Consider the following 23,881-nt stretch of genomic DNA (forward strand, 5'->3'; position numbering starts at 1 on the left):
ACTCTCAATCCGAGTCCTTTCAGTAATTTTTTGGCTTCGTAATGACTTGACAGAAGTAACTCTCCCTCAGATAATAGGTCCTTCAAAAATTTGAGCAACCAATTAAATGAGTTATTTGACCACTTACTAAGTATCTTCATATATAATAATTTTATTACGGTGGACAACAGAGAGTACTTTTTACAATCAGGATAAATGTCACTTTGCGCATCTCTTAATAAATGCTCGAATCTATCATTCACAGGTATGTTACTGTCCTCCTCAGCTTCTTGTCTTAGAATGGGATGCTGATATTCTGATCCCGCTTTCATATTTGCTTCAAATAACTCCGGATGGAGATCCTACAAAATTTTTCTATCTTTTACACTGAGTATTTGCCTTTCACGATTCGATGATCCACCTACTAGCGATGCATTTGTGGACTTCTGGGCAATATGGTCGAGCCAATCAGCAAATTTTCATCATGACAAGTCCATCTCTTATAAGTCGCATCTATACCGTATTCATATAAATGATTCTGAATATCTGATACGGTACATCAATATAGATTCCTGCATTGACGATATGGGCAACGAGCTTTCTCATCTTCTCTAGTGTGATTGGACGTCACATTCATGAAAGACATCACACCCGCAATATACTCGAGACAGAACTTATCGCGCAATAACATCCAACTACAATCCATGCCTACATGTTTATGATGCAAGCTATATAGTCAATCTTATGTAATAAAGTTGACTAACGCCTTATATCCCCTACATATAGGGTGGGGGTCCTATCCCATTCAGGAATGCGAGAATTTAATATAACCATATATATCTTCTACGCCAAAAAAATTTCAACAGCATTTTGGTGTAGTTCCTCAGATACACAAACACTACAATTATGCTATGTACTCAAAAAACATGATCGAAAATACTGACAAAATTCTTCGATATAGAAGCACATGATATGCAATATAAAATTTACTCATATGCCCAAACTGTCCACAAGAATAATTCGAGAATAGCGTGTACAATACTAATATTTTTTTCATTAAAGGACAAACATTGGTTCATGCACGCTATCTTCGAATGAGAATTTTAAGGTTTATAGATTTGTTATGCTATGATTAACATATTATTATTATTATTATTTTTATTTTTAAACTATTTTCAGATCTCAAACTATGCTCATATAAGGAGTAGACCAACAAATAATGATAATTATGCCTAACGACTCAAATCAATTAAAAATAAAATAAAATTTAAAATACTGTGAACTATCAAAGTTATTGCTTTAAATTTGTGTAGTCACTTAACAATCATAAAATTTAAAATAAATTATGCCCTAATCTTCTAACTCCCCCCATAAATCTCATAGAGAGAGGGAGAGAGAGAGGGGTATTGAGATGGATGTGAACTGCAGCGACTGTTTAGCGATAGTGATGGCGGTGCAGCGATGGTGACAGCGGCAACCTATAGGATGGATCATGAGAGAGAGAGAGAGCCATAGAGAGAGAGGGGTCGTACCTGAGAGATCTTGAGAGAGAGGAAGAGATCGCAGCCTGGTGGACTTCAAAGAGGGACGGTGGCAGAGACAGAGGTGGAGTAACGACGATGGTGGCAGCCCTAGGGGAAGCAAACAACCATAAGAGAGGGAGAGAGAGAGAGAAAGGGAGGGAGGGAGAGGGAGAGGGAGAACTTGGGGAGGACGATGATGACAGTGGTGGAGGAAGGACGACAATGAGGGATGGCTCGATTCGATCAATATGGTGGGACGATGGTACAGAGGGATGACGCCGACTGACGATCGAGGAGGACTTGAATTAGCCAACCGGTGGCATGGCTCGGTAGAGTGAGAGGGAGGGTGCGGTGGGATGGTGGCATTGGCACGTGAAGGATTTTGGGGCAAAATTTTACCCTAAAAATCCTTATTCCCTCCCATCTCTTTTTTCAATGAAAAAACTTTTCCATGATGAAAAATTTTTCATCATAAAAAATAAATAATTTCATCGCAAAAGAGTATTTTTTACAACAAAAATTTTATTCTTTGTAAATACTTAATTTTTGGCAACGAAAAATTTTTTTCATTGTAAAAAAATAAAAATTCTAACGACGAAAAAAATTTTATTGTTAAAAATTTACTTTTAACAATGAAAATTAATATTTCATCACAAAAGAGTCAATTATTTATGATGAAAATTTTTATCATCGTAAATACTTAATTTTTGGTAACGAAATTTTTTTTCGTCGCAAAAAACATATCTATTTTTGATGAAAATTTTTTCATTGCTAAAATTTTATTATAAAAAATTAGATTTCTTATAGTATCTTTGTAATTATTTTTTGAGCACCATTGGAAAAAAAGAATTGTAATACTAAATATGTCATGACATGCCTTCAAAGAGATATTCATATCTTATAATGAAGCTGGGATTCATTTTGTCCAAATTTCAACCATTAACATTAGAACTCCATGTTAAAACATCAGGATCTGAACAAAGAACTAGATTGATTCAGAGCCACTTATGATCCAATCTAATATGATTTATTTACGGCTCGAAGTGCAACTAAACAATGTTGTGCCCATGCGGGGCTCAAGTGCTATAATTAGTTGCCCAAACCGAGTTTAATGGTGGGAAGAGCTTGAGGATTGACCTCATCATAGAAGTCTACTGAGAGCTGCCCAACGACCGAAAGCAAGAAATTTGGTAAGACAACAAAGCCTATGAAAGCGTAGGTGGTAGCCATGTAGAGACACACCTCCAACAACCCCATATTGAATATATTACTACGAAGGGAGGGAGGATAGGTATGGAATGTTTATATTAGCTAGAGAAGGATTGGCGTGTGGGACGTCTGTTGATACAAAGTGGAAGATGATAGCTAAGGTTGGAGTGTTTATATTAGCTAAAGAGGAATTAGCCTATAGGAACTAAGGAGGCTACCAAATTCTAATTGTTTGATAAATCTGATGCATGACTGGTTAAAAATATAATAGTTGATGACAAGTGAGTAACGGTGCTGTACATATTTCGATTCATTAAATTTTTGGAGGGTTTAACCTGCCTTTCCATCAAAATAGATAAATAGACAAATACAATGTTGACGAGCGACCAACCGCCGAAAGATAAACACGCCCGCATAGAAGTCTTTATAAAATCAAGCGTACGGAAATTTGGGCTAAACGTTGTTCTCCAGCAACACTCCCGCCATCTCTAATCCTCTTGGATCGAGAGGTAGCGGAAGCTTCCATTCCGAGCTTCATTTGGAATGGAAGGCAATGGACGCAGGAGAAAGCCCTTCTCCGAAGTCACGAATTTTTTCGCGCGATCCCTCTCTTCGTCCTCGGCCCCTCCTCTTCTCTGACGCGCAAGACCAAGCTCCATCACAAGCGCTCGGAGCGGAAATCTTCTCCGTCATCGAACATCGACGCGGTCTCCGGTCGATCCAGCTCCAGCATCGGATCCACCGCCCCTGGAAACCCCGGAATCCGAGAAATCCGCAAATCGAATCCTCGAGGTGATGAGATATCCGTGGATTCTGGTATAATTCCCCTGTTCTTTAGTATTTCTTCTTAATTAGTTGATATTGTGGAGCTTGGAAGCTCGAAATTAGGGTTCTTTATATTTAGAAAGACCGACAGAGGATTTACATTGCGAGTTCTTCTCTTTGGAGCTCCGAATTTCGTCTGGAATTCTTTGCTGTGGATGCTAGGTTTTAGGGAGTGTGAGGAGATCTTCACATGACTGGTTTTGATACGCCTAGGTCTAGGAAAGTGATAGAGTTTTTCTCTGTTGAAATTTGATGGTGCAAGTTGTCCATCAATTGTCGTTAATTCAAACTTAAGGGAGAGGGGGAAAAAAGGATACTCATGTTTATTGTTGGTTTATGATTATAAGTGGTGAACTCTTCTTCTTAGTATGGTTTTTCTGGTTGTGTTTTCTTCCATGAGTTTGGTTCGACGATAAATCCATTGCTTATATTTAAGATGATAAGTCCTGTCGTTCAGGTGTAAAAGCTTCCTTGTTGTCAATTGTAAAACATGGCTCTGCTATGATATCTTCTCAAGTTTGATGAGTGTACATATTGTAGCAAAGATAGTGTTTGTTATCAGAAGAGTTTATTATCACACAGAAAAGTATGAAGAGCATGGACATTTGCTCTCTAAGATTATATGGATAAGCCTTCAGAATCTACTTTCATTGCCAAATCCTGCTGTCGTAAGAACTCCCTTCGAGCAACGGTGTCATAAGAATTTCAAAATGATAGATTTTGCTATCAAGTTCGGGGTAAACTGTCACTAAAGTCCTTTGTGTTTTTGATTCCCTTGAACTTTGTCTTTTTACAGTTGGAAATGCTGTTAGTCTTCGCACATATGAGCATTCTACAGTTTGTATGCAGTGGAATTTAGAAAGAAGAAAGGAGAAGGGAAAGGCCATTGCAGCCCTAGGGGCATTTAGATGCTCTTCATGGAGAGAGTTAAAAGTATTGGGTGGGCATTTAGATGCTCTCCATGGAGCGAGTTGAAAGTATCGGGTAGGTGCATTATTTGTTGCTTAATGAATTGTTATTTTTTTGGCCTTAGTAAATGGTTGCTCATTAAGTTATCAAAAGTAATTTTTAAGTTCTCTCACATCTTTCGGTATCATTTCTGAGCTCTCCTTTCAAACCTTAGCTTCCATGACCTGTGTCTTTTTCAGATTTTTCAGATACCATAATAGTTCGATATAAGGATTTCATAGGATGCAGAGGATAACTCTTTTGTTTGTCTTTTCCTTTTTCCTTGGTGGCTATACATACTTCATAAAAATTATCTAGTACAAGACACACCAGCTTTTCTAGCAAAACAATTTGTTTGCATTTAGTTGATTTTGTTCATGATTTCACTGGTTCATTTCCTCCCTGTAGGAGTAAATCGAAGATGAATAAACATCAGCCTTACAAACTTTCAATTCCTCATCAGAAAATCAAAAAGGTCGCTTCTTACTTAAACTCCTACTTTTGTGTCCACATCAAAGGAAGATTACTCAGACGGCATTGTGTTTTAGAGAGCAAGATCCTTGAGATTCTTCGTTTGCTCTCTTACATCAAAACTACTGTAACTTGCTTTGAAGCAACTTCAATTGACTTTTGAAATCATCTGTTTTTGGCTTCTTTTGTTGTGTTTATCTGGGTTGCTTTAGACATGTAGTCATTTCTGTTTTACCTCAATGCCTCCCCCCAGCCCCTCTGTGAGTGCATTCTGTTCTAACAAACTTGAAGATAGATATTAGTTATTTTGATTTCAAAGTATGCTTAAAAGAACAAAAGAAACAACTTTTGAAGGGGAAAAGAAACTTTTCAGAAATTATATATGATCTGTTCATAGTTATGGATGATGCACATTTGCAGATGTTTATGTAAAGACAGAAAACAACCTGAAAATCTTTGACAAGCCACATATATGACAGTACATGTTTTGGAAAATCCAGAGGGACATGTCTATTTGACACCTGAAAAACCTACTTACACTTACCCATTTGTGTCCTTATGGTTTTCTAGTAAATTTCCTGAGCCAACATGCCCAAGAGGGGAAACTACACTTGGTTCATTTTATCACGTAAGTTTATTTCTAGGTTATAAGCTTTTGTAAAAATAAATTATCATTTAATAAATTCATCCAATTTCCCTCTGCTGGAGCTATAAGAATTTTTGAAATTTGATTAGTTTCATCTCCTCAGAATCATTTTGAAATTAGAAGGCTATGCATGTTTATATTTCATGAATACATACGATTCATATTTATATACAAATAACCAAGGCAAGTGTTTGTGAGATGTATTTTATGCACTGCAGTATTTGTTTCACACTTTGTCATCTTTATATGCTTGGATTTTCATTCAATGATGTACACTCTCATTTTAATGTTGCTGAAACAGCCTTGCTGATTCAGTATCCTGTACTGTGTCAGCTAAATGTGTTTTTGTTGGCATATTCAACACACCATATTTAGACTTTTTTTTCCTTAAGCATGGGGATATTTCTCATTTTTCCAAATAGCAATACCAATATACAGATGTGCATATATCGATATACATTGCAAGCTTTTTCTCATCAAATTATGGTCTATTTTCTTGGATCATATTGCATCAGTTGCAGTGAAGTTCTTGATGTGGAAAGTGCCTTCAAATCATTTTTCGTTACCTCTGTCAATGTAACATTTTCTGCCTCCCCGTTTCTGGCGCTCAACCCATATGCATGCATCTCTGTATTGGGGATGTAGGATAATGAAGTTACTAAGGACCTATTTTTGATGAGAAATTCTTTGTGCACCGCAGGTGGTGCAGAACCGCGCGCACCGCCCACGGTGATTGATTCTTCGCGCATCGCACCCCGGCTCCGTGCGTGAACCAATCAGCGCGGACAGTGCGTGCGGTTCTACACTGCCCGTGGTGCACAAGAATTTCTCATTTTTGATACCCTTACAGGACTCAACTAAAAATCCTGTAAGATTCATAGGTTGGGCCATCTTTTAGCATGGTCTGTACTAACCAAACAACATCCAGCCCAAATCCTGTGGAAAGAAAAAAAAGACCACCATAGGTCTTTTTTTCCTTCCAGCAGCCCAAAAGCTAGGATCTGGATTGAATTTGGACAAGTTTAGAAAATGCAAGCTAGATGAGCCAATATGTTTGATTCCTATGGATTTTCAGTCCAATTCTATAAAATATCCAAACAAACCGTAAGATAGATTTCATCATACTATGGCTTGTTATGAATGTTTAAAAGATGCCAAAGCTTGATAATTAGCTCGTGATGAAGCATTTTATTTAGATAAAAGGGTGTCAGGTGAATGAAGCATGTGATGGTTTTGTAGCCATCCATGCTACGGTTTTGCATGTTACATGATATTGTACCATACTTCTAAACTAGATTAGCTTTTGTTTTTTTTTTTTTTTTCGTTTTTGAGGTTGAGAAACTAAATTAAATTATTCCAATAGATCATGCTAGATTTTTGTCTATTGAATTGCCACTGTCATTCTAGTGCATTTACTTACATTCTAGTTTATGGAACTTTCTGCTTGTAATTTTGTGTTGATCAACCAGTCTAAAAGGGCTTAACTGAAACATGCTTGCTTGTGCATGATATTTGCATTTCATTTCTTCATAGAGTTTGTATTGGAAACTGCCTGGGACAAGATCAGCAGATCCTGCTTACTTCACTGTTTATGCTGATGCTCTCTATCTTGCAATGTTTTCTTAGAAATTACATATGTAGTTGCCAAGTTAAGATCTAAAGTAACTGAAGACCCATTGCCCCAAGTAAACCATCCTCCATGTTTCATCTCTCTTGTTTCTACTGGTTTGGCCTTCACTTTTCCGATTCTTGTGTCTTTCATCTGTTCTGGTGCTGCTAGCATTCAAGACATTTCATTCTTGAACGGATGAGCTCCCAAGATTTTCATACTACAAAAGTTTAGGGCATTCTTATGAAACAAATGTTGAATTTTTGGATCATTATAATGTTTCTTTAGCGATTTTTTTGGTTTGACTTTAATTACTGCACATTCTAGTTTGGGTTTTTGCAGGTGAGCCATGCTAAGTTCTTAGTTCATTTTTTTCCTGTAAAATGTTACTCTTTATGCTAATGCCTTTCTGCTTTCAATTCAATCAGCTCTCTCTCTCTCTCTCTCTCTCTCGCCCCCGCCCACCCCCTACCCCAACCCACCCACCCAACAACACACACACACACACCCCATACTTCCTGTTTCCCTTTCAGGCAGTCTACACACTATTTTTCTGACATATATATCACATTTAAGTGATTAATCTCCCTCAAAAAATCCCCAAAAGCAACACCACAAAATAGCCGGAGATGAGAGTCTTGATGGTCCTATATACCTCAGGATTATATTGAGCAACAGAGAGCCTACTTGCAGAAATAGATGCATTCGAACTGCCCGAGGAAGCAGTCTCAGAGAGTGAACTGGAGCAGCCAAGCTGATCCAGTTATTGATTTCCATTATTCTCTTTGCAGAACAGACAGTACAGACTACTGACTAAGCACGGTTTCTGTAATGGGTGTACCACATCAAAAACATCTAGAAATTTTCGCAGAAGGCATGGTTACTGCAACGTAAATCCAGCCACGGTGGCTCACATATTGAAGCAAACCATTAGCAGAATCTGACACCTTTTCTTGATCATTATTTGTTTTCCTTTTTCCTTTTTAACTTCTATGTTGGGGTTTACCAAAGTACTTTCTGAAAATGCTACTCAATCAGGTCATGTTAGCTCCTTCAAGGGTAGACTACTACACAATATTTTTCTATAGCTCAGCAGTAATTGGATCATGTTGCTCTTTTGTGCTTTGGAGGAAGCAGTAAGGGATACATGACATGAGAACTTATTTTTAGATGCTTCCATACTCTCAAACAGTCAAGCTAACCCCAACACATTGAAAGAAAACAAATTAGCAAAATTATTGTCCATCTATTACGATTTTGCAGCAGAACCTGAAGAAATGGTGCTCTGGTGACCAACAGAGATTACATAGAATACATCAATAGCCAACAGCACTTGATCCAGGGATTATGATACACAGGGAACTCGCTGAGGCAAGGAGTTGTGTGAAGCATGGGCAAAACATCATATTATTTCATACTTTCTTCAATGCAGGATTTATGCAACCCTTTGCAATGATCGACGGTGGTCGAAGCCACGCTAAGATGACAAAAAAGCATTGGCAGAGGAATCCCTCATCAGAAACCTCTGTACCAACTACAGAATGCTTCTTCGTGGAAGCCACTGCTACAACATTTGCAGTCCCCCTACGCACAAATTCCAAGTTACGGTGATCATATTTTGGCAACTAGCAAACGCCAGTAAACATATAAATATTTCAATTAAAGAGTTGCTAAAGAACAATCAGAAATTCCTAATGAAGAACGGAGGTAACATTAAAACCCAATATATGATTCCAATATTTCTACCACAACTACGATCCGATATATAGCTCTTCGAGAGGTGACAAACAAATTGTTTCATACTTCTTCTCAGGGACGATAAATCAACAAACAAAACTACATCAAGCTAATCAAAAAGAAATCGATTTAAAAAGAAACCCTAAACCCTAAAGTCGAACAAGATCCAAAGCATAAGAACCAGTCTCCTCATATGGGAACGTATCTCTTGACCGCCTGCTTCCCTACGACGGCGAAACCCGCCGCCAGCCCTCCGATCGCCCCAGCGATGGCCGCCGACCTCGGCCCCGCCGCGGCCTTGTACACCGCCCCCGTGCTCACCGCCGCAGCCACGGTGCTCAGGACCCCGTCGTTCCCCGTCCAGGAGCTGATCCCGCTCTCCAGCCCGGCGAAGATGAGGCCCAGGACCCCCATGGAGTTCCCCAGCCGCCGCCCGGCCTGTCCGGAGGAGTTGAGGACGCGGTTGAGCCGGAGCTTCAGGGACTCGCCGGGCTCAGCGCCGCGAAGGCCGGCGGCGGAGCCCCGGGCAGCCCCAAGGGCGGCGCCGGCAAGGTAGGCGGTCCCGGTGTATAAGCTGAGTCTGTGGCCCCAGGTGCGGCCCTGGAGGGCGGCCTCCTCGGAGAAGAGGAGCTCCGGAGAGGTGGGGAGGTCGTAGAGGAACTGGTGGACGGGCATGGCGGAAGACTGCTGGAGGGATTCATAGGGGTTGAAGAAACGGTAGGTCCTCCGGTGCTCGTCGTCGGAGGAAGAGGATGGCGTATAAGGGGTGGTGAAATCCGCCATTGGAGCAGGAATTTTTGGTTGGAGAAAGGAAAGAAGGGTTCCTCCTTCCTTTCTTTGTTAGGGTTTATGTTAGGGTCTACGAAAGAGGAAAAGAAGCTGCTGCTAAAACCGTTAGGGTTTATGTTAGGGCTCAAGGAATGACTAACGCCGTTGTCGCGAAATAACGGACACTGCTAAAACCGTTACTGTTATTTCTTACTAAAATTTTGAAGCTAAATTTTAACTGAATAACGGGATCCGAAACCCAGAAACTTATTCAAAGTGCAAGAAAAATCAGATGTAAAAATTGCGGGTTTTCAGGGTTTCGCCTTTCAGAGAATGGTGAAATAACTGCAATTTTTGCATCCGGAATATCGAAATGCAAACTCTTTTTTTCTTTTTTGGATTTTGGAAAGAAGTGGGGATTCTTAAGGTGGAGCTGAATGATCATACAGGATTGCAATTCAAGTAGCGGAGATTTAACTTAGGTTACAAAATAATTAGTTAGATCATTTCCTCACTCGTCTTGACATGAATGACTAGGATATAAATGAATGAGTAGAGGTATAAATGATAACTCGCCTGATTTTATTATTTTATAATGTTTGGAGAATATCTAAATAAATTTTTGATAACTTTATTCAGTTAATTTTGAATTATATATACATGATCCAATTTCTTATGAGATCGGAGTTGAATTTAGCTGCATTCAAATTTGAAAATTTAATGACATGAATACTAAAAATTAAACATATATATATATAATATAATATATAAAATATATATGTTGCATGTGAACATATGAATATAAAAAAAAAAATTATATAATTTAGAGAACTAGGGATAAATCCTAGTTTTACTTTCAACAAGCTTCCCAGTTGATTTTATGTAAAAATAACTCCTCATTCTACATATAAATTAAAAGCAACTCTTATTTTTGACTAAAATTATCTTGTATCCTTATACCCTTATACAATAAGACAGTATTCCTTTACAATAAGGTAATATTATATTATATTAGTGTAGTATTATAATAAATAGTATTTATTTACAATAAGACAGTATTATTTTATAATAACGCAGTATTATTTTTATAATAGTGCAGTATTATTATATTGCAGTATTACAATAAGTCAATATTCCTTTACAATAAGGCAATATTATATTACAATAAGATAGTATTATTTTATAATATTACAGTATTATTTTATAATACAGTATTACTTTATAACTACAGGGTAATTCGATCATTCATGCTATTTGGGAAGCTGCTTTTAAATTATATTTCAAATGAAAAGTATTTTTTATTTAAACTTAAATGAAGAGTTATTTTTAAGTTTAAATTCAATTGAAGATTTTTCATTCGTTTACTTATATAATTTGCATTAATTCTTACTTTATATTCATACATTTCCTCGTACATGCTTATCTTTTATTATTTTATTTTCTAAATCCCAACTAATATATAGTTTTTGATTATGTTCCAATCAAACAAATATAAATAGAAATTTAAATCCATTCCATTAGTGATTAGATTTCTTGGGACAAATCAATCGTCCCCGACTCCGACTCTATATCGACCGCATGAACACATTACGCCGACTCACAATCGACTGACCGATCAATAATCGGCTATTACCAACTAACAACAGAACTCAGTTAATCTTCGATTGAAGACCATCGGCATATCAGAGTAAGAGTTACCGATCGATGCTCATTCAGATCTCCAAGACTACCGACTTATCAGTATTATCGATATATAGTCGCCTACCTTCTCAACACACCCTAACTGTTATAAAAGGTTATTGACTACGTGTCATGGTCATTAATGGGAATAAATAGCCCACTAACTCTATGATTATGTCATGATAATTTAGCACCATAAAAAGGGGAACCACGTACTCAACGGTTACATCAGAATTATCTATAAAAGGAAGGTAAACGAATAGCATAGGTAAGGTAATTCTGGGCTAAGACTCTGCCGCTCAAACACTCTTTAATCTGCTGTTCACCAACCCCCTCTCTGACTTAAGCATCGGAGGGTCCTCGCCGGACACAACTCCAGTCTGTGAGGACTTTGTCTTACAGTGCTCTTCATCGGCAATATGCGACAGGGGATTTGGCCGCAACAGATTGACGTGTCAGGAAGGAAAAAAATTATGGTCAACCATGCCAAGACCCAGAGCTCAACATTTGAGTGGATTGACAGGTAGTCTTCCCGTCGGAAAGATATTCCTCCACCTCCGATGGCAGAGCCCAGTTCCTCGCATCCTGTGGTTACCATGGACGCACAGATTATTACACTTATATAGCAAATGAAGATTTTGACGAAGCCGTTCAAAGCCTCAGCAGCAGCAGCAGCAGCAGCCGCCAATGGAGCAACCGGTGGCTCAGTCAGTGCCATCTAGACATAGCCGCCATCCTCCACGTGCTCACCCTCCTCATCTCTGGAGTGACCGTCTCGATACTCTCACCGAGATGAAAAACTACATTCTCGACACTCTCATCGTGCCATCCATCATTCGCGATGTTCTCCTCTCCTTCTCATGCACACAGTATCAAGAAGAAAAAATGGCCGCGGAACCTTCTTCTCCTTCTTCTAGCTCTTCAAGGAGTTCCACCCTGGAGTTTTTAACGGCGGCTTGATGACTACGAACAAAAGTTCAAGAAATCGATCGTCAGCTCGTCCGATTCAGGTAGAAATCGAAAGTCCTCCAACGACTACGACTTCCACACTGCCCAACTCTCTCTCGACGTATCTTAGATGAATCATTTTCTTTCGATTCAAGATACGCGGATGAAGTCATACGACGGCTCCACCGATCCAATCGACCATCTGGAGAGTATAAGACTCTCATGATGATTCAGGAGGCAACGATGTCCTTTTATGCGTTGGCTTCCCGAAACTCTTCGGAAGGCTGCTCGAGCCTGATATTTTGGACTTCAGTCGGGGAGCATTAACTCTTTCGAGCAGCTCAAGCATTCTTTCGTGGCCCACTTCAGCACAAGCCGAAGGCCATCACGAACTTCTGACAGTCTTTTCTCAATCAAATAAGGTGAGATAGAGACATTGAGAGATTTTGTGGCTCACTTCAATGCAGTCATACTTGAGGTTAGAGATCTCAATGAAGAAATGGCTATATCGACCATGAAGAGAGGTTTGAGGGATCGAGATTACTTACTCTTTAGACAAAATCCTCCTCCAGACCTATGCTGAACTTCTAGAATGGCGTAAAATACATTCGCGCAGATGAAGCTGCTTCTGACCGATGCCAAATAGATGGAAAAGATCAGAAGAAAAAAAAAAAAAAAGTGAAGCTTCGTCAAATCAAGTAGGCCGAATGTCAACAAGTGAACTTCACCTCAATGACGGAGTCTGAAGTCGAACAACTATAGCAGGTATGACTCTTACACTTCTCTCTCTACTCTCCGTGCACAGATCCTGATGGAGATCGAAGGAGAGGAGTACTTACAACATCCCCCATCAATGAAAGCACCATCGAGAGCCAAGATAGGAAGAAGTACTGTCGGTTCCATTGTGATCACGGATACGATACCGAACAGTATATCCAACTCAGGATGAGATAGAAGCCCTGATTAGATGAGGCTATCTCAAAAAATTCTGACGTGATCGTCTGACTCAACCTCCCACCGATCAACAACCTCAGCGCAAGCTGAAGAGACACTCAACAATCACCAACGAGGGAGTAATCAACATGATCTCCGGATGACAGAAGAATTGAAGGGCAACTTTCGAAGAAGAGTCGATAAAGAAATGATGACTCGATAATGCAATAATTTTTTCAAAAGAAGATATTCGAAGAATTCAAACTCTCCATGATGATGCTGTCATTATTCGACAATGATAGCTAATTATGATGTAAAAAAAATTTAGTGGATAATGAAAGCTCGACGGATGTTTTGTTTTACTCGACTTTCTTCGAATGTAACTATCGACTGATCGACTTAGAAGTATCTCGATGTCATTGGTCGTTTCACAGGAGATCGGTCATTGTGGAGGGAGAAATCACTCTCTCATTAACCACAGAAACTGAACTACAAAAAGTACTGTTCTCATGACATTCACGGTTGTCCGAGTTCTCTCAACTTATAATATCATACTCGGATGATCTGATCTGAATGCTCTGAGGTAGTAATCTCGACTTATCATCTACTAGTCTGATTTTCGATAAGAAATAAGTCGAAGAGATACGTGGAGATAACAACTTGCTAGACACTACTTCCTATTTTCACACAAAATAATCAACCCGAAGACTCTTTGTTCGTTGATAAATTGGACCAAAGAGAGAATGAAAAAAGGGTGAACCAGCTAAATAATTGGTTTCCATCCCATTAAAAGAAGGTCTTGAGAAAAGGTCCAAATTGGATCAGAGCTGTCTGATCCGGAGTGGCAGCAACTAATAAATCTGCTCAGAGCAAATACTGATATTTTTGCTTGGTCGGCTACTATATGTCAGGCATTCTCCGAAATAATAACCCATCAGTTAAACATTGATCCAAAGGTTAAGCGACGAGACAAAAGAAAAGACTTTTGCTCCTGAAAGACAGAAGGTCATCGACGAAGAGATCGACAAACTCCTCACAGCTGGCTTCATCAGAAAAACTACCATCCGATTGGCTCGCCAATATAGTGATGGTGAGAAAGGCCAATAGAAAATGGAGAATCTGCATCAACAATACAAATTTAAACGAAGCTTGTCCGAAGGATAGTTTTTCTTTGTCGAAGATTAATCAACTAGTTGATGCGACTTCGAAACACCGACTCTTAAGCTTCATAGATGCCTTTGCAGGCTATAATCAGATTCGGATGGCACCAAAGATGAGGAGCATATAGCCTTCATAACTGATAAAGCATCTACTGCTATAAAGTAATGCCTTTCGGTTTAAAAAATGCTGGAGCCACATATCAACGGCTAGTCAATAAAATCTTCAAAATACAAATCGAGTGAAATATAGAAGTGTATGTAGACAACATGCTGGTGAAAATTCTTAAACTACTGATCATGTTCGGGACCTGGAAGAAGCCTTCAGCATACTTTGATGACATCAGATAAGTTCAATTTGATTAAGTGTGCATTCGGAGTAACTTTTGAAAAGTTTCTTGAATTTTTTATGTCCAATGAGGAATGAGGCCAATCCAAGAAAATAAAGACTATCATCAACATGAAGCATCCTAGCTCCAAGAAAGAGATACAGCAACTCAACGAAGGATCGCTACACTTAGCGATTCATATCAAGGTCGGCAGAAAGATGCTTGCCTTTCTTCAAGACCTTGAAGCAATCAAATAACTTTATATGGTCAAATGAGTATCGACAATCCTTCGAAGATCTAAAAAGATATTTAACATCTCCACCAATGCTTACAAAACCAAAGGTCGGAGAAATTTTGTATCTCTACTTAGCGACATCGACAGAGACAGTTAGTTCGGTACTTGTCCAAAGGATGAAAATCGAATTTAACGACCAATCTACTACACTAGCAAGTGCTTCACAATATCAAATGAGATATTCACGAGTGGAGAAAATGATCTATACTCTAATCATAGCATCACAAAACTTCGCCATACTTCCAAGCACACTTTATTGTCATCTTGATAGATTAGCCATTGAAGGCAATATTACACCGACCTGATACGTCGGGTCGAATGGCAAAATGGCAATAAAGCTTGATGAATTTGATATACAATATCGTCTACGTCCATCAATGAAGGCACAAATTTTGGCCGACTTCATCGCTGAGTGTACAATACTGGATAATAATCCTGAGGATGAAGCTAATGACAAAATAAAGCAGGCCACAACTCTCGAACCCGACTTGACGTCGATATGGGTGCTACATATAGATGGAGCATCTAATGCGTAAGGCAACGGAGCTGGTCTCATCCTCACCAATTTCGTAGGAGTTATTACTGAATATATCATTCGATTCAACTCTAAAGCTTCGAATAACCAAGCTGAATATGAAGCACTCTTAGTCGGTTTAAAAATTATCAAGGAGCTTAATATCGACAACCTGAAGGTCTTCACCGACTCACAACTAATTGTTAGACAGATTAAGAGCAAATTTGAAGTCCGAGACCCCATTATAATGAAGTATCTTCAGAAGGTGAGAGATCTTATGTCAACCTTAAAATATTTTGAAATCTTTCACATTCCAAAAATAAAAAATGCTCGAGTCGACGTACTTTCATGACTCGCAACTATTTTTTTTAACTCGCTGGATCAGACATTCATCGAATGTCTTGAACAATCGAGTATTGATAAAGTCGAGGAAGTATTACAAATTACTGATGAGCCAAGCTAGATGGATCCAATTGTCCAGTATTAAATGGATGGAACTCTCCTTACGGATCTCTCAGAAGCCAAACAACTCAGATGGATGGCCTCACAATATATTTTAATAAATGATCAACTATATAAGAGGTCGTTCTTTCTTCTCTTACTGAAGTGTTTGGGACCGACAGATGCTGACTATGCACTTAGAGAAGTTCATAAAGGAATTTATGAAAATCACTTGGAGGGCAAATCTCTAGCTTACAAAATCCTACGACAAGGATATTATTGACCCACCATGAAAAAAGATATAGCTAAACTTGTCTGAATGTGTGAACCATGTCAAAATATACAAATATACAACACCAACCGACCAGTCAGTTGTCATCAATTATTACACCATGATCCTTCGCACAATGGAGAATTGATATACTTGATTCTTTCCCCCCGACATCTGGTCAGAAGAAGTTCATAGTGATTGCCATCGATTACTTCACCAAATGGGTGGAAGCTGAACCTCTGATATAAATCACTGAAAGTAAGATGAAAGATTTTATTCAGAAATCAATCATATACAAATTTGATCTATCACACATCATTATTATTGACAATGGTCGGCAATTCGACAATCAAAACTTCAAAGAGTTCTGTGCAAAATTTTATATTACGTACAAACTCACATCAGTCAGTCATCCACAATCCAATGAAGAGGTGGAGGTAACAAACCGAATAATTCTTCAGGACTCAAAACCAGACTGAATGAAGCTAAAGTCTCTGGATGGAAGAATTATATCCGATTTTATGGCATATACCGAATGACTCCTCGTATATCAATGAAAGAATCATCATTCAATCTGACTTATGAAACAAAAGCGATGATCCCATTTAAGATCGGATTACCATCGGCAAGGGTAGAGCAATACAGTGAGCCAAGCAATTCAAATATCGGAGAACTGATCTAAATCTACTTTTAAAGTCTACCAACAAGCTCAAATTTGGATGGCAGCATATTGGTAAAGAGTAGTTCGGTATTATAATGCAAAAGTTAAGCCGAAGGTCTTCCATCCAGGAGATCTGGTCCTAAGAAAAGCTGAAGTTTTAAAACCTCTGAATCAGAAAAAATTATCTCTGAATTGAAAAGGGCCTTACAAAATAACCAAAAACTTAGATCGGATGCATATCGCTGAAAACTCTTGAAGAAGCAGCTATTCCTCGAACGTGGAATGCTGACAACCTAAAGATATATTATCAATAAAGCTGTTCATACGTACAGTATTCAAAATAAAATATTGAATTTCAAAATCATAAAAGCTTCGGCCAACTACAAAGTGATTTTAGACCGATAAATGGATGGTCAATTTCTATCAACTATATTTTAATTTTTATTATAAAAATCGACATATCGACTACGGCTTTTACTATAAAAGCTAAAATACTGACTGTATCTCGATATCGATTATATCTCGACTTTTCACTGTAAAAATCGACTCTAATCGAACGACTATTATACCGACTTAGTCTTAACTAAGCAGAATACTATGCCAATATGATAAAGATGAATTGAAATTATACCGACTTGACTACAGTCGGTTGAAGGATATTCGGTTTGTCATCGATTATCAAATAACGAGACATACTAACATGACTACGGTCGGTCGAAGGTATTCGGCTTATTATCTTTTATCCAAATACCTAAAAGATAAAATATATCTATTAATATTTGACTAACGAAGGAATTCTACAAGTACGTTCGACTTGTCGATTGATATTCGATAGTTAGATAATAATGCTATGACATTGCAAATACATAGAAAAGAGAAAGTTAGTACTTAGAAAAATTATTTCATTCGTTCATTGAAAAGAAGATTACAAAATTAGATCAAAGTTGATTATAAAAATTTTTATTATAAAAAGAAGACAAAAATACTACACCGATCACCAATCATTGTCCCCATCTCCTTGCTCCGACGCAATATCGCGATTGAAACTTCTTCTGGTGCAGTCAGTGCACTGTCTTTAGCAGTCGATGCAGCATCTTCAATCAGTGCAGCTTCTTCTCCAGCAGCTTCATCTTCCAGATAGGAGGGATGATGCTGCTCAAGTCCAAATTCGGGTACATTTTTCGATCGTATTTCGACCGTCTTCGTATCCGATGCAATAAGAAGCGAACCCATCTTCGAAGATTTTTTCTTTAAACTCTTCAGAGTTCTTGAAGTTCTCGATGGTTTGGTTCAAAGCTTCTCTCGCTGACTCTGCTTCTGCTCTCGCTAACTCTACGTCAGCTCTTGCGGAAGCCGACTCATCATCGGCCAGTGTCAACATTTCCAGGGTGGCCTGATGTCTTCCACGTTTGGCTTCAAGTTCGTCAATGCAGCCATCTATTTCTCATCGAAGTCGGTGGATGGAGTACTTCTTGCTCTTGATTTGTGACTCAAGAGATGATGTTCTGGCGAGCCGACTTAAGTTTGGCTCCAGAAGATTGAAGATCGACGTCAGATGGGAGACTTCCTCCTGAAGCTTCGTCTCCCGTTCGGTCGTTGCTTGGAGTTGTTCAAGGGCAGCCATCTTTTCAGCATTGACGACCGCCAGCTTATCCATCCAGGTCCGACGGAACTCTGCAACCTTCTAATAGCCGATCTCTAGGTCGTACATATCGTGCGCCCACTGAAAGTAGAAGATAAGTCAGATCAGATCAAAAAAAAAATTGAAGAACTTACCCTAAGTATCGTCGGGTAAAAAGAAGAAAATATTTCGGCTACGGTACTGTTCTTCCTGTTCTCCCACTCAGTCGGGAAAAGAGCCGCTTGGATGAGCCGCCTGGCCAATACCGGATTGGCTAAGGCGAACTCATCCTCAGAAACTCTAATATCAAATAGAACTGAGTGACCCACCAATGATCTATCATCTGCCAAAGTCATCGGTGCCTTCTCCCAATCCCCTGTCGGCAGCCCCACACTTGAGAATGCGGAGAAATTGGAGCTTAACTGCGTCCGAGATGGTTTCGCTGGAGGAACAACTGGCGCAGCCGTCGATTGCTCAACCGTGACTTCCGCCACGGTCCAAACTTCAGCTGGTGGAGCTGTCGATGATATTGCTGCAGCTCTGTCTTCTTTTGCCGCCCCAGCTTCAACGGACAACACCTCAGGGAGCGTTGTCGGGGCTGACAATACCAAAACTGGCTCAAAAACCGACACCGACGGTACGTCGGATTTCCTCGCTGGTGCAGATGAAGCGGCTGCCTGACTCCTCTTCGGTGGTCGGGAGGGTCCAGCTTCGGATGCTGTCTTCTTCTTGGCAGCATGCTGACGAATATCGACGATTGATACTCGTGTCCTCGGCTGCATGGCTACATTCAAAACAAGAAAATCAGTACAGTTCAGAAACAAAAATGAAATAAATGAAAGTAATCAACTTTGCTATACCTAAGGAAGTGATCGAACTAAGATTGGCATCGTAGAGAGTTTGTTCGGTCATCAGCTCTCTCTGCGGTGGTACTGCTATATCTTTCAGTCGATGAAAATCTTCTCGATTGTCGACCTCCACTCGACTATTCTTGTTGGGACAGATCCTTGGATCACCCCAGTGTGAAAGAAAGCCCCAAGGAAAGAAGAAGAAATAAAAAAGAATTGATTCTTCCATCCATGAATGGACGATGAAAAATCAGTGATGAAGGAAAGGACTTTTCTTGGGTTGAAGAACCACCAACCCTTAACCTTAGGATGGGGACGTAGGACGAAGAAAGTTCAAAAAGAGAAAGACGAGGCTCTGTCGGTATTAGCCGACACAGCAAAGCAAAACTAATTATCAATCGGATCGAGTTTGGTGCCAGCTGAGCAAGGCAAAGACCGTAATAGTCAAAAAAATTTGAACAAATTCCAAAATCGAAAATCGAAGACCGGCTCGAAGGTCTTCGACATAGAAGGCATACTGACCCAGAGGAGGGGGTTCACCCGACCATTAGAGCTAGAAGTGAAGAGCTGATACTGCTTCGGGATACGATATTACTTCCAGAGCCGTTCAACATTAGGTTTGGATAGGGAAGAAGCTTTCACTTTCGGATCCGAAGGAGATTCGTTAGTCGGATTCTCCGATCGACTATCCCGATAGAAAGAAGCCCTAGCCATGAAGAAGGAAAATAAGAGAGAACTCTAAAACGAAGACCCAAAGGGGAGGAAAAGTTAAGAAGGAAGATAAGAAAATTTGACCTGAAGCTAAGAAGGGGCGGGGAGAGAACACTGGAGCTCTGGCACTGGGGCAATCTTCCGGCAGAACTTCCGTAGCAGAGAATGGTGACAAAATGTAAAAAAAAAGTTTGGCTGAAAGCAACCCTATATATATATAGATCCATCAACGGTCCAGATGAAATCAGTCGAATCGAAATCTCATCAGATGACGACACGTGGCAACATCCGGACCGACCACTGGTCAGACGATTCGACGCACCTACTCCTGATCGTGCCACCTCACCGTCATCTGCGTGAACAGCTTCGACCCAATGATGTTCGGATACGTGATCAAGATCTACTAGTCTAAATAATATTGTCTGGTACTGAATTATTTTTCTGAAATGACGTCTGGTACCAAATTGTTCTGTTGAAATGACAACTCAATTACGATTCTACAGCTATCGAAATGATAAAACAGTCGAAGAACTCTCGTACTCTAAAAAATCATAAAGACCAGCAGTTAAGTCAGGGCTCGAGATAATACGTAATGACTCCCTTCATCCAACGTGACAGACCACGTGATAATATACACGTCAGACCATCTTAGACTTGGGAGTGGGGGGCAACTATTGGGACTAGTCAATCACCTCCGACTCCGACTCTATATCGACTGCATGAACATATTACGTCGACTCACAATCGACTGATCGATCAATAGTCGGCTATTATCAACTAACAACAGAACTCAGTTAATCTTCGACCGAGGATCATCGGCATACCAGAGTCAGAGTTACCGATCGATACTCATTCGGATCTCCAAGACTACCGACTTATCAGTATTACCGACATATAGTTGGCCTACCTTCTCATTACACTCTAACCGTTATGAACGATTATCGACTATGTGTCACGGTCATTAATAAAAATAAATAGCTCACTAACTCCACAATTATGGCACGATAATTTAGCATCATAAAAAGCAAAATTACGTAATCAACGGTTATATCAGAATCATTTATAAAAGAGAGATAAATGAACAGCACTGATAAGATAATTCTGAACTAAGACTCCGCTCTGAACACTCTTTAATCTGTTGTTCACTAACCCCTTCTCTGATTTAAGCATCAGAGGATCCCCGCCGGACATAACTCCGATCTGTGAGGACTTTGTCTTGCAGGTGCTCTTCACTGATGACAAGCGATAGAAGATTTGACCGCAATAAAATTATTTAAAAAAAATAATTATGCACTTATCATATCATGTTCTTTTTATATTGCAGTTGGTGACAGATAAGTGTCTTTTTGGTTTTGGGAATTGTTAATCCACGGTGGTTGGCCCACTAACATATGTTAAATCGAACCTAAAAAAATTGAATAAGATTATTAACCTGAGCTTTGATACAAGTTCATAGTTTACTCATATTGATGGATCCAAATCCAAATTTGGACTCGATTTTTTCCATCAAATTCAGATGGGGATATAATAAAGATCTAACCCAAATTCGACTCATTTACAACCCTATGTTTTAGCCTAAGCCAGTCTAATCTTCTAGACCTATGAATCAAGTCTAGATTAGAAAAAAAAATCTAATTGAAGAATCAGAATGAATTATTAAATGAATCTGAAAAATTTTCCATGGGTATGATAAGATGAATGGATTGGGTTGGGATCCATAAATCTAATGCAAGAGAAAACCATGTTGAGTGTGAACCGTGCTTACTTGTTCCTGTCCCAGCCTTTTGGAGGCCTAGTAGCAACAACCATTATTTACCAATTTTAAACTACTTTAGCATATATCGAAATATGATAATTGCTGTTATAACATCTTTCATTAGCCATTATAACAAGAGAATAAGGTCCATGACGAGAAGCAATAGCATCATCTTTCTAGGCAATACTCATCAAATTAAAAATTTGATATTATTCCAACGTCATTAGATATTTCAACATGGTTTAGAAAAATGATTATTTTGCCTACCTGCCGATATTTGCTCCAAGAAACATTTCTGATTTTGTTTGAATCCAATCACTCGTCACCTTGTGATGCTTGGAAGGCGGTTACAATTGATTGCACTGGATATCTACAAATTGGAGAGGATCCAAGCTCTTTTCGACGTGAGTGAAAAGTAGAAATACCTCAAAAGAAGTTCTTTGCCTATAATTCTCCTATTTCCATTTCCTTATTAGGTATGTTATTTAGCTTAGAAGCCAACACAGAAAAGGTTCGCAAGCTAGAATCTGAATTCCAAATCCATCAAAGGGAGAAACAAGTGAAACATTAGATATGGTAATGAGTCATTTGTTTGCAGGTATATTTGTGAAACACATACACAAACGAAAACGTATATCCATATATCACTACTTGCTTTCAAGAAGAGCTGAGATCCTTTCTAATTTGTGGTTAAACCAGAGTGATCCAGCTTTACATGATTACTTTTTTGTGATACATGGACAGTGGTTGATACATGGCCAGTGTTTGATTTAACAGGTCCTCTCATGTGACTACAGAGGATCCAAACTAATAAAAAAATGAACAAGAAATACATATATAAAGCCATCATATATAGCCTATGATGGTTGGCGACTTGCCATCATACATGGATGGATGAGGCATAATCTATTATGAGGGCAGTGGACAGAGTAATTGGATACTAATTAATTCAAAATTAGTTTTCTAGGCTTCTCTCAGCGACATTCCCTTGCATGCACCAAATCTGATCTGCTGGACCCATCACCACCATCTTTGGTTGGTGGAGACACAAATCAACTGGCAAGTCAAAAGAGATGAGTTCTACTTCCATATGCTCCGAAATAGCTCTAGCTGAACGCAGTTTTCTAACTCACCGGCTATACTTGTCCTCTATTGAAGAAATGGAAACGGAGATTTGCGGTTTTCCGGGTCTTGATAGGTCTTCTAAAAAATTTATTATAAAGCATTCCAATCATTAATATATATATGTGGCATTACATTTGGGGCATGTGAGATTCGCAACCGGAGTTGGAATATATAAAAATGAGAATCAAAATTATGACATCCCTCAACATATTTAATTCATGGCCACAATCAGGATAGATTTTGAATACTAATAGAGGTTGAATTTTGAAGGATTATAATACGAATAAAAAATGTGATTCTCACCAACCAAAAAGTTGGAATGAAAATTATTTATTCTCATTCTCATTTCAGAAATGAACTATCCTAACCAAATATATCAAAAATTTCTTGTGCCAACATTATCGAATCACTCCATGGCGTTGCACAAAAGAATTCCTAGTGCTAAATTGGCACTTCATGATTTGCATGGCCTCCTTAAATCACACCACTCTGTACATTGCACCATTGGGCGTTTTTTGTGCTCCCAACCAATATTACTACTAGGATAGAGTGCTTAATGCATAGGCATGTAGCATTACTTTGCCATCTAACCATGCTCACCTAGTCAATCCCAGTCAAACAACCATGCACAAACGCTAAATTTTCCGACAATGCAATGAGTTGCCGTGCTTCACGCTCGCCAACTTCCAGATGCGGCTCGCTAGGGTCAACAAGATGAATCCTTCGATGTACACTTTTTTCGAAGTGGAACAGGTATGTGCCTGGACGATGGAGGCAAGACTTTGACAAACGTGCACGTAGTGTTCCAGTTGTTGGATGGAGCCATGCAATCCGAAGACCAGACAAACCTAAAAGCCGATGATGAAGCTTGTCTAA

General features: G+C 39.1%; 1 protein-coding gene and 1 non-coding gene across 2 annotated transcripts; one reads left to right on the forward strand and one right to left on the reverse strand.

The window, feature by feature from the left end:
• The first annotated feature begins 409 nt into the window (after nucleotides 1-409).
• On the forward strand, nucleotides 410-8,335 carry LOC105044784 (uncharacterized). The gene is made up of 4 exons (XR_012141358.1): nucleotides 410-499; nucleotides 3,149-3,527; nucleotides 4,333-4,520; nucleotides 4,893-8,335. It is a non-coding gene; the product is annotated as an uncharacterized protein (transcript).
• A 583-nt stretch (nucleotides 8,336-8,918) lies between these two features.
• LOC105044785 (mitochondrial import inner membrane translocase subunit TIM23-2) lies at nucleotides 8,919-9,771 on the reverse strand. Its single transcript, XM_010922795.4, has one exon. It carries the CDS (start codon nucleotides 9,728-9,730, stop codon nucleotides 9,137-9,139), a length of 594 nt encoding a protein of 197 aa, XP_010921097.1. The 5' UTR covers nucleotides 9,731-9,771; the 3' UTR covers nucleotides 8,919-9,136.
• Nucleotides 9,772-23,881: the final 14,110 nt, after the last annotated feature.

This window comes from Elaeis guineensis, chromosome 5, assembly GCF_000442705.2.
Source record: "Elaeis guineensis isolate ETL-2024a chromosome 5, EG11, whole genome shotgun sequence".
NCBI lineage: Eukaryota > Viridiplantae > Streptophyta > Magnoliopsida > Arecales > Arecaceae > Elaeis > Elaeis guineensis.

Bases quoted from the DNA above. Each gene is read 5' to 3' on its own strand.
- LOC105044785 (XM_010922795.4), bottom strand. From the start codon at position 9,730: ATGGCGGATTTCACCACCCCTTATACGCCATCCTCTTCCTCCGACGAC.